The sequence below is a fragment of the Lolium perenne genome, chromosome 3 (assembly GCF_019359855.2).
Source record: "Lolium perenne isolate Kyuss_39 chromosome 3, Kyuss_2.0, whole genome shotgun sequence".
NCBI classification, from domain to species: Eukaryota; Viridiplantae; Streptophyta; class Magnoliopsida; order Poales; family Poaceae; genus Lolium; species Lolium perenne.
In genome coordinates, this window is record NC_067246.2 from 240,964,797 (window position 1) to 240,976,834 (window position 12,038).

Below are 12,038 nucleotides of genomic sequence, written 5' to 3' on the forward strand. Positions count from 1 at the left end.
GTGGCCGGAACAATCAACCTAGCAGATTAGATCTGCACAGAACAAAACGAAACCGTCGTTCCTTTTACAACAGCGGAAAAACAGGATCCACGAAACAGAGAAGCTAGCTGGGATGACCGCCGGCGCCGGCGGCAGGAGCTCGTGTACATCGCCGCAAACATCAGCTTTCGGAGGTGTCGCCGGAAGTCGCCGGTAGCGGCTTCGGGTCGACGCCAGAAAAGCAGCTCGACGCAAGCAATCGCCGGCTCTTCCTAGTCGCACCAGCCCCAGCTGCTGCCGAGCACCACTATGGCTCCATTTTTGGGTCCCCGCCCGGCCCCTGTACCACGCGTTGAGGAGCTCCGCTGTCTCCCCTGCCATGGGAGCTCGCCGTCGCTCGGCCGGACACGGGACGATCGTGAGCATGGCGGCCGGCCAGCCGGCGAGGACCCTCGCTCGCTGCATCGGATGGTGCTCGCTTGTGTGGTCACTAGGAAGAGGAATGGGAATAGCAGTGGTTGACCGACCAACTGATTGGGGGATTTGATTCGTCTTGTTCATCGATTCAACTAGTTCCAGCCACATACGTACAGTTAGAGTATTTCACAAAGTATTTTGGAGTAAAAAATTATAATAGAGCTGTAAAGTGGGGAATAGGGCAAATTATAAAGAAATGAGTGTAATGTGTGGCAAATAGTAAAAGACAAAGTAATATGTGGCAAATTATAAAGGTCCAATGTAATGTGTGGCAAATTATAAAATATCCCCCCAACCGAGTGGGATTATGTTGTGCGGTGCCGTTGTGGCATGGTGAGTCATATAACCCGAATCCCCGCCGCCCAAATGCGCCCGCCGCCGCCGCGATGACCTCGTTCCTCCGCCGCATCCTCTGCCCGGCGCCCGCCCTCTCCGGCCGCCTCTTCTTCTCCACCTCCCGCCGCACCCCGCACCGCTTCCGCCGCAGCCACCGCGCCCCCACCTCCTCCCCCTCCCCGGACGCCGTCTCCGCGGCAATCGCCTCCCTCCCCACCCGCCTCACCCCGCCGCTCCTCGCCTCCTCCCTCGCCGCCACCTCCGACCTCCGCCTCCTCTTCCCGCTCCTCACCCACTCCCTCAACCTGCCCGCCTTCCGCCCCTCCCCCGCCCCCTTCCTCGTCGCCGTCAAGCGCCTCGGCACCGCCGCCCTCTACCACGAGTTCGACCGCACCTGCGCGCTATTCTTCTCCCTCCTCCCCTCCCTCCCCTCCCCAGGTCCCCTCCTCCGCGCCGCGCTCTACTTCTACTGCGAGTTCCGCCGGCCCGGCAAGGCGTTCCACGTCTACACCCTCATGCGCGCCTCCGCCGACCCGGCGGCGCGCCCCGACGCCGGCACCTACCACACGCTCTTCACCACGCTGCTGGCGCGCGGGGGCAGCGACTCCATGGTCCACTACATGTACATGGACACCGTCGCCGCGCTCTTCCGGCAGATGCTGGAGGAGGGCATCCCGCCCGACACCCGGTCGGTGAACGTGCTCGTCAGGGGCTACGCGCAGTCGCTGCACCTCAACGACGCGCTGCGCGTCTTCCACCAGATGGCGCCGCACTACGGGTGCCAGCCGGACGCCTTCACGTACAGCTACCTGGTGCACGGGCTCAGCGCGCAGGGCCGGACGAAGAACGCACGGGAGCTGTTCGACGGAATGCGGGCCAAGGGGATGGTGCCCACGGAGCAGGCCTGCAACGCGTTCGTCAGCGCGCTCGCGGTGGCCGGGGAGGTCGCGGAGGCTGAGCGGGTGATGTGGGAGCTGGCGAAGGCGGGGACGGTGGTGGATCATATCACGAGGAGGGCCGTGGTGGAGGAGCTGGGCAGGGCGGGGAAGAGGGAGGACGCTGATAGGGTGGTCAGGAAGATGGAGGAGATGGGCATTCTGAGAGTAGCCGAGCGTCAAGAGCTCCTGGGTTCAATCCTCGACGAGTGCGGCGATGGCGACTTCAGTACTGGTGAGAGCATGAGGGGTGGTGATTGGCGACGGCGAAGAGGTTAGCAGAGAATGTCGTAGGTTGATCTGTGCATGAGTGCATCGGAGCTCGTCGAAGAAAGGTACATGCGGGTTGACAAGTACTCCTACTCCGTAGTTCCCTCTGCTTTTGGCTAGTACTATGGAAATGTAGTACTACTACTAATATTTGTTTTTGTTAATTCAATACAGTGATGCCAGTATTTTGTCCAAAGAAGTATACATACATCTAGGGTTATAAATGGGACGGATAATTTTCGCTTCGAATCCGCATCTGCATCCGTTTTTTGAGAATATGGTATACGATTGTTCAAATCCGATGGATACCGGCATGGATACGGATATCCGGCGGATGTGGTAGCGGATATGGTATGGCTATTATCCGACGGATACGGATTATCCGCAGTTTTTTACGGATTATCCGACTTGTTCAATTAGGATAATCCAATTATATTAGCCTATACCATTAGACCAAGTATCTAATTAGTCTTTATGTATGTTATAACCTAGTGTCAAGGTGGCACAAGTAGGACATCAAGAATGTAATGCTGAGAATTTGAATTTGTGATATCGCTTCCTACTTAGTCGGTTGCTTGCTTTTTTTAAATGAAATAATAATAAGAAATGGCTGGAGAATCTTTACTTAAGTATTGTTTAAGTACGATCTTTGTCTTTGTAATAAGTAATAAGATCTTCACATTGGTGATATTTTAAATTATTTACCACTCTTATGTTATTATTTTGAGGAAAAATATGTCTTTCTGCGCATGTCTATCCGCTATTTATTTTTCCGTTTCCACTTCGCATCCGCTCTGTTTCCGATCCGCATCCATAGTTCGATATAATCCGCATCCGGTCATTATCGGCTTCGCTCCGAATCCAGCAAAAAATTATGGTAAGGAATATAGAAAAAGCATTATCCGATCCGTTTACATCCCTACATGGCTACATACATACCTCACAAGCATCTGAAAAAGGACACCGACTCCTAGGGTCAAAATCGGCTCATATAATCCTCTCAACCTGTGACCAAGCTTGGGCTAAGCAAAGCCCCTCTAACCCCATCTTAAGCTGATTTCCAACACGGTTTCCCGGACATTGTGATTTGACAGTTATTCCGAAGCTTAGAGCATCTCCGGTCGCGTCTCCCAAAGCGTCCCCCAAACGGATTTGAGGCGCGCCGGATAAAAAAAATCTTCAACCACGTGCCCCAAAGCCTCTTTTTATCCGGCGGCTCAATATGGTGTCCGACGCCCGAGCTCGTCCCCGGTACACAGGGGACGCTCGGGGGACGCCGAACACACCGAAATGCGAGGCGAGGCATGGCAGGACCGACGCGTGAGCGGCACATTGAAGTTTAACCTAACCATCGCCTACCTCGCGATGAAAGTTATTGGTGCGTGGCGACGGTGCAGTTCCCGCAGAGGCGCAGCGACGGTGCAGTTCCCGCAGAGGCGCAGCGAAGTGTCTCGTCTCGTCGCGTCTAGCTCTGCGTGCCGAGGTTAATGAGCGCCACCGTTCCCCCGCCTCCCTCCGGCCTATAAAAAGGGTCGCCTGCGATGTCGTCGTCTTCATCGTCGGATATGTAGGAGGAGGAGCGGCAAGTGTTGTTCGAATTCGTCGTCGTCCTCAAGGGCGACCCACTCGGCATCCAGAGGCTACCGGACAAGTTCGCCGACTTCGTCGTCGGTGACGAGCCAGCCTCGCTGCTGAAAGTGCATGGAGCCCCCATGTGTAGTTTTGGTAATTAATGACAATCCCTATGGACTAATGTTTGCATTGAGTTATATTTGTAGGAGTTGTCCATAGGCAATGCTTGAACCATATGTTGGCTTCAAGGTTGCAATAAGAAGAAATTGATGAAGGATATCAAGTGTCAAGTATGTCTTGAAGATGAAGATGAAGTAGCCCTCAAGTTACTTCAAGACATCAACATGATGAAGAATGAAGAAATGAAGTGCAAGTTCAAGATGAGACAACTCAAAGAGATCATATGCTTGAAGCTTGCCATCCATATGGTGATCATGGATATGTGAAGACGCGCCGAAGAAGAAGCTCTCCCATAGTGGAGTATGGGGGAGCATTTCACATGACTTCATCAAGCAAGCACAATCAAGAAAGGCGTTCCATCTTGTTGCGGTCAAGTCCGTCATCATCAAGCTCAAGTGGAATGCGCAAGATTAAGGTTTGCTCTTGATAGGGTTTCTTTCTCACCGGTCTCATGGTGTAGTTGGAGACGGTTTATAGTTTAGTTGTCGTACTATCAAGAGGGCTCTCGAGTGAGTAACTCGATCATATCCTTCGGAGAGCTCAAATCTTTGCATCCTTGCATCATCTTTCTTGGTTGTTATTTGGATCTTATCCATGTGATGTTTTAGATCCTGTGCTTATTCTCATGACAAGCTCTAGTTCATCGAAAACGGATTTCACATAGATCACTTGTTGCGTTTTTTAGTTTGGTGATTTTCTTGGTTTCTCTTGTTGAGGTGTTGCACCTTTAAAAATAATAGAAAATCACCCCCACTGGTTTGCACTGGGTAAGCTCTTGTCGTCATCTTTCCAACAAAATTGGTTTCACTCTATTCGGAGCTACCAATCTTTAGATATTGTTTTTACAAGTTTGCAAAATATCCGGCCCCTTAAATTTGGCTAAGGACTTTTGGAAATGTCGCGCAGTAACCTTCTGGACCAGGGTCGGACATTTTTTCGCCCCTCTCTTACACCGGATTATCCGCCCCCAAATATCCTGCAACGGCTCGATTTTCTTGGGGGTATAAATACCCCCTTCTTCCTCCTTGGGTTGTTGCCTCTCCTACTCTCTCTCTCTCCTCCATTGTTGATCTTGAGAAGCTTGCCCTATCTCTCTATCCCTCCATGATTCTTGCCCCCTTTTGAGGGAAAAGAGAGAGGAGATCTAGATCCACACTTTTACCAAACCATATCATCTCTTTGTGAGTATATCTTTGGGATCTAGATCTTGGAGAATTTTGTGTTCTCCTCTTTGTTCTTCCTCCTTTATTCCTCCAATAGCTTTTGTAGCTTTGTTCGAATTTGAGAGAGAATGACTTGAGCATCTTTGTGGTGTTCTTGCCATTGCATTTGGTGCATAGGTTTGAGTTCTCCATGGTGATTCGTGGAAGTGAAAGCAAGAAGGTTGTTACTCTTGGGTTCTTGGAACCCTAGACGGATTCTAGCCCTTTGTGGCGATTTCTTGGGAGCCTCCAATTAAGGTGTGGATGCGTGCCCCAAGCTTTGTGTAAGGCCCGGTTTCCGCCTCGAAGGAAATCCCTTAGTGGAACCATAACCTAGGCCTTTGTGGCGAGGGTCACCGGAGAATAAGGTGAGGCGCCTTCATGGCGCTCGGTGTGTGGTGTGACTCCCGCATCTTGGGGTGAGGCCTTTGTGGCGTTGGTGTGCATCGAACAACCACATCTTAAGGTGAGGCCATTTTTGGCGTTCGGGAGAGCTAAGCCATCGCGCCTCTCCAACGGAGATTAGCACTCGCAAGAGAGTGAACTTCGGGTTAATCAGCGTCTTCCGCGTGCCTCGGTTATCTCTATACCCGAGCTCTTTCCTTATGCACTTTACTTTGTGATAGCCATTGTGATTGAAGTTATAAATCTTGCTATCACATAGTTGCTTGTATTGCTTAGCATAAGTTGTTGGTGCACATATGTGAACCATAGTATATAAGCTTTGGGCTTGACAAAGTAAACGCTAGTTTTATTCCGTATTTGTTAAGCCCATCTCGTAAAAGTTTTAAATCGCCTATTCACCCCCCTCTAGGCGACATCTGTGTCCTTTCAGCTGCATCAGCGGGTGGCTGCCTTCGGCTGCTGCCGGTGGATTGTGAACGTGATCTTCGACGCGCGCGGCAAGATGTACCTCCACACCGACTGCGAGAAGTTCGTGCGCTACCACCACCTCCAAGCCAGTTTCGTGCTCATGATCTCCTACCTTGGCGAGCGCAACATGAGCAACAAGGTGTTCGACGAGATGTGTTGCCGCCAGCACTACCACGGCGACAACGCCGAGGAGGACGACGATTGAGTGTTGTTTCTTCGCAGCGAAAACAGGCACGAAGGTTTCTGGTTGTTCTTTCTCGAAAGAACCAACAGGGTACTGTCAACAACTGGATTTTGTAGTTTGGGTGACTAGGTGTGCCTGCGAGTGTTCTTTCTTGGTAGCGAACACACGAAATCTGCGATGCCATCACTAGTTAGGTTTTCTTATTTTGAAGTGTTTTAAATTTGTGTCAACCATGGTTCAAACTATGTATTAGTTTGTGTAAACCATGTTCCAAATTATGTATTAGTTTATGTAAAACCATATTTCTTCTCTCTATTGAAATAAAAAAACAAAAAAAAGTATTTTAATGTTTTAAAAAATTTGGGGCCGGTGTTCGGGGAACGCGGCTGGGGAACGATGTCCCCAAATGCGGTACAAACAAAACACGTTCTCCAAACGCTCGATCTAGCACCTTTTAGAAGACGCGGATGGAGTTGCTCTTATATCCGTTGAACTTCAACATCTATATTTACCAACTCCAGGATGTCAGAAGGCCCATTTCGCCAGTAGGGTGATTCTTCGCAGGTGATGTTTTATAGCACGCACGGCGGGGACGGGACGGTGGCGGGTCAGCAACGGTCAGAGCCGGGTGATGCCTCTGATGCCGATGGGCTCAAAGCTAAATTGGGCTCAAAGTGAGCCGTTAGGGCACGATTAGATAAGACGCGGTGCGACTCGACCCGGTGGCAACATGGGTTGACTCACTCCAATCCCACCTCTCTCTTCTCGCTTCGGTCGTTCGGAGCGCCGCCGTGCCGCCTGGCCGCACCCCAGTAGGGTGATTCTTCGTAGGTGATGTTTTATAGAACGCACGGCGGGGACGGGACGGTGGCGGGTCAGCAACGGTCGGAGCCGGGTGATGCCTCTGATGCCGATGGGCTCAAAGCTAAATTGGGCTCAAAGTGAGCCGTTAGGGCTTGATTAGATAAGACGCGGTGTGACTCGACCCGGTGGCAACATGCGTTGACTCACTCCAGTCCCACATCTCTCTTCTCACTTCGGTCGTTCGGAGCACCGCCGTGCCGCCTGGCCGCACCCCGCCGCGCCTCGCCGTTGCCATGCCCTCGTGGAATGACAGAGAGAGCAGCCAGTTCGACTACGGCCACGTCCTCAGTCCTCGCAAGTCAGTACGTGCTCACTGACTAGGGTTAGGGTTTTCTACGATTTGGGATTTTTCGATTGAAGCTTAGATCTTGCCTCCCTGTCCCTTCTCTTAGATCCCAGAAACAACTCTGGACACTGATTTCACTGAGTACAACGATTGTGATTTGAGGTGCAACCATGATATGTCAATGTACAAGGTTATTTGCTTCGAAGGAGAGAACACGGGCATGAGATTTCTGGCTTGTGGATGCAAGGTTGGGAACTATAATGCCTTTTTTATATAACCATTGATATATACAGAATATAGTATGACCATTGCAATTTGGTATGTCTATGTAGCAGAATTATAATATGACCATTGCTTAGATAAGTCAAGCAATATAATATGACCAGAATTTTAATGTGCCCACCATTTAAATAATAGTAGAATTAAAATATGCCCACAATTTAGTATCCCTATGTAGCATAATTTAATATGACCAATGCTTACTTTGTTATGACCAGAATAGCAATGGGAGTGGTGTTTTGGCACATGGGAGCACATGCTCCCTTTATTTTGAGATGCATGTTATATAAATTTCAAAAAATTAAAAAATTAAAATGAAAAGTTCGCACGTACATCTTCCCGTGCTACACGCTTACAAAGTTGTTTCATGAAAAACCAATTTGTTGCTTGGAGTGTGTAAAAATGACAAAATTCAATGCTAAAAATAAGACTTTTTAGATGATAAAATTTCTCTTTTTGAACGCACATATATTATGGACATGTACATGTAGAATTTTTTGTCAATTTTTTTAACGTTTCAAAATATAATTTTTTGGTAGAGAAGCATATGCACCCGGGAGCCGAATTGAATTTCCGGCAATTTAATAAGAACATAATTATAGTAGTAGGTACTGCCCCTTTTGATGGATAGAGCTACTGCCTTTGTAGGATGACCATAATTTAATAAGATGGATATAGCTACTGCCTTTTTAGGATAACAAGATGGATATAGCTACTGCCTTTTTAGTATTTACATGCATTTTTATTGATGGATGTAGCTACTGCCTTCATATAATTTAGCATAGTTTCTTATGGATTTTCACGCATAATTTAGGATGAAGAGATGTATGACAAGGTTGAGTGGGTAGATGGGCTGACAAGGTATCAACTCGTCAATGCCTATGGATTGTAGGCTAGGGTTTAGTTGGAAGTAGAGGGTAAGTAGATCTCGAAGGTTTCAGCCGGAAAATACTCGACGATTATGAAAACTAGGATTTGCAGACAATGATTCGATGATCTCCTCGTCCCTCGACTCCCCCTTTATATAGGAGGCGGAGCCGAGGGATTCGTGTAATACAAGTTACAGAGTCCGGGACGGTTTCTAACTCATCCCGCCAGATTACAAATAACACTTCCTATTACAACTCTATCTTTCCTTAAATACATCTTGGGCTCTCGAATCTTCTTATTCTTCGGGCAGTGGGCCTTCAGTAAACCCCGGGTACTATCTCTGGCAGGCCCATTTGGGATGCCTATGTCAGTAGCCCCCGAGATTTTGCTTGAATCGTAGAGTCAGGGAAAATCTCCACTGTTTATTTTTATTCGAAAGCTTTAACCTTTTTTATACTTCTTCACATAAAATTCTATATTGTACAGGGATAATGGTAGTTGGGGCTAGTTCATCTGACGGATCAGGTACTAGTTAACTGCTCTAGTGGCAATCCGCAAAAACCTACTTCAAGACCACGTCCCTGGACATGATCTCGGGATACTGGTGTAAACTTCGACAGGTGCCGCTTAAGGTCTTACCATTCTGTCGAGTCCCAGTCAAATTTATCGGGTACCTAACGCGTCCGTTAGGATTTTTCTTCGTATCTGTTGATACGGATAAAAGTAGCAGAGCGCAGTCTTCGGCGATGCCACGCCCAGCAGAACGGATCTGGGGTCTTACCTTCGCAAATTTGCGGCATTCAGAAATTGATCGCAACTTCGGCGTTCTGAGAATATATTGTCGAGTGCTTTTCCGGCTGTTGGAATGGCACATTTTATCGAGTCAAATATGACTTATACTGCTCTCCCGATGGGAGTATATGTAGAGTTAACTACAACTCGAAATATACTTTCTTGCTTTTCTATTTTTCCTTTGTTAATTTCATCGGGCACGCGAACAGCGTTCCTGATGGGAGTAGCCCCCGAGGCTACAACCAAGAACTTGTGCTTGGTTGTAGGCTCAACATTTTAATCCACCTTGTCACTATATTTTCATTATTTCCCAATACGATCTCTTTCTTCTTGTCTCTCTCTTTTTTTTATCTCTCGGGTGCGCGAACAGCGCTCCCGATGGGAGTAGCCCCCGAGGCTACAGCCAAGAACTTGTGCTTGGTTGTAGGCTCCCGCAATTTCTATATTGCCATAGTCGAAATTTTACTTTTTGTCGAAGTAGCCCCCGAGCATTTGGGGAAAAACTTGTTTTTGATCAAAGGCTCCCGAAGTATTGAATAATTCTTCCTGTCGCCAATCTTTTTTAACCTTTCTTGTCGACATGCTTCCCTTAACCAAATTTACTTCATCCTTCTCGAATAGTCGTGATTTTTCTGCCCTGTGGGTCCATTGCTTCCACCATGTTGACACGTCGTGCAAGTGGGGGACACACGTCCTCCGCTTTTTCTGGCGCACGTACAGTAACGCCTATCTCAGTAAAAATACCTTTTTACCCTTGTATCTAGAAGATCTATTCTCACCACACGATCTCTTCATCCAACGGCACACTGCTTCACCCGATTCTTATATAAACCTTTCTTCAACCTCCGTTCATCCCCTCGCTTGCGCCGCTCACCTGTTCCTCTTCGCAAAACTTCTCCTGCGCCCAATCTTTCTCTGATTTTCCGCACTCACACACATTGCTCTGTCATTGCCGTTGATGCCACCGCGCACGCGTCGACTCGCCACAAAGACTCCGGAATCCAAGATGGCCGCCGAGGATCTTGAGTGGGAGAGATCTAAAATCTCCAACCAAGACACCAACATGCTGAAGAGGCTTGGCCTCATGAAGAAGGAGGACGCCATCCGCTTCCCTAGCGAAGAAAGCTACCCCAAGCCTCCAATGGAGTATCGGGTTAGTTTTGTTGATCATCTCATCCGCGGCCTCTCGACCCCAATCCACGATTTCCTCCGCGGTCTTCTTTTTGTTTATGGGATTCAATTGCACCAATTGACTCCCAATTCCATCCTTCACATTTCTATTTTCATCACACTTTGCGAATGCTTCCTCGGAATCCCTCCCAATTGGGCTCTGTGGAAACGCATCTTCTGCCTCCGCCGCAATGGCTCCCACAACGTCACTTATAACATAGGTGGCGTTGTTATCTGTGTTCGCACTGATGTCGACTATTTCGACGTCAAATTTCCTGATTCTGTCCAAGGATGGCGCAAAAAGTGGCTCTACATTCACGAAGAAAGCGCCAACTCCGTTGAGCACAACATAGTTCCTTTCGACGGAAGTGCCAAAATTCAGCGCCGCCGCTCCGGGGATGCCGAAGCTTCCGAGGAAGAGAAAAAGGCGACAGAGGCGCTCATGTCTCGTATTCGCCGCCTTCAAAACACTCGAGGCAAAGAGCTTTACGGTGTTCAAATCATCGCCTATTTCCTTAGGATTAGAGTGCAGCCTCTTCGTGCTCGCAAAAATCCCCTTTGGACATATTCTGGTAAAAATGACGCCAACAGAATCTCCGGTGATCTTTCCACCAAGGACTTGGAGAAGTTGATTCGAAGACTTTCTCGCCTGGGTAAAGACCCAATTCCTTCCTCTTGTCGCGTGGAACCGTACAGCGCCGCCAATCCACTCCCCGAGGTATTTTGTCTTGCCGAGTTTTTTCCTTATTTTGCACTTTCTCTGCACCTCATTATATTGTCATCTCTTTTAATTTTTCTTCTGGTCACTATTTTTACAGAACCATCCTACCATGACTTCCCTTCCTCCTCTTCCGGAGGGTGGAGAAGTCGAAGAACAGGCCATCGTTGCCGAAGATACTCAAGGTTCTTCTATTCGTGAAAGTGAAGTCGCGGGTTCTCACAAATCTGCGGCTTCTCATGAAAAAGAAGTTGAGTCTGAAGCCAGTGAATCGACGCAATCCCTTCCTCCTGCTGTTTCTCCCAAGAACAAAAGGAAAAGGACTAATGTTGAAGATTCTGGCACCTCTAAGGCTGAAGAAGTTGTTCCTTCTCATCTGAAGTCAACTTACGATCTTTACGCTGAATCCCTCATCAGCTCGTAAGTCGTCTTTATTTCTCTCTATTTTTGTACTCGAAATATTTAGCTTGTCTTGCTTTTTATGCTGCCGATTTTTTGATTATTAGCGATGACGAGGAAGAAGTTCCAACTACTGACGTGGCTCCTCGGACAAGCACGTCACGCATCGTACTTGCCTCGTACACGCTAGTTGAAGGAGAAGAAACCTCGCCTCCTCAACAAAACGTCGTCACCACTACTCCGCCATCAAGCCCCCTTGCTCCTTCACCAAAAAGGGCAAGGGTTGAAAAGATTATTGAACCTGCCCCTCAGTTGGGCAGTTCGTCGACTCTGCTCCTAGATGATGTAAGCTTGTCGACATCTATATTTTCCTTATTTTGTTTTTTCACACCTTTTCTCTTTTTCATGCCGATGTTTTTCTTTCTGTGTTCACGTTGAACAGCCTATGATCAAGGATCTTCTCCGCATCGGTTCCCAATTTATTGGGTACCGTGAATATGCTAGTAGAGCCGAAGGTAACGACTTTTGTACTTGCTGTTTTTCCTTGATTTTTTACTCTTGGTGCTTGTCGCGATTTTTGATCTTTCTCCTCTCTTTTTTTTCATATCTCGACAGAAAAACTTGCAGAGGCTAACGAACGCGCCGACGCACT

At 48.3% G+C, this 12,038-nt stretch overlaps 1 protein-coding gene across 1 annotated transcript; it reads left to right on the plus strand.

Moving 5' to 3' along the window:
• The first annotated feature begins 756 nt into the window (after positions 1 to 756).
• Positions 757 to 2,626, plus strand: LOC127343842 (pentatricopeptide repeat-containing protein At2g27800, mitochondrial). The gene is made up of 2 exons (XM_051370032.1): positions 757 to 2,062; positions 2,172 to 2,626. Exon 1 carries the CDS (start codon positions 843 to 845, stop codon positions 2,004 to 2,006), a length of 1,164 nt encoding a protein of 387 aa, XP_051225992.1. The 5' UTR covers positions 757 to 842; the 3' UTR covers positions 2,007 to 2,062; positions 2,172 to 2,626.
• The last annotated feature ends 9,412 nt before the right edge of the window (positions 2,627 to 12,038 follow it).

Excerpts from the sequence above, each read along its gene's own strand:
- LOC127343842 (XM_051370032.1), top strand. The coding sequence starts at position 843 with ATGACCTCGTTCCTCCGCCGCATCCTCTGCCCGGCGCCCGCCCTCTCC.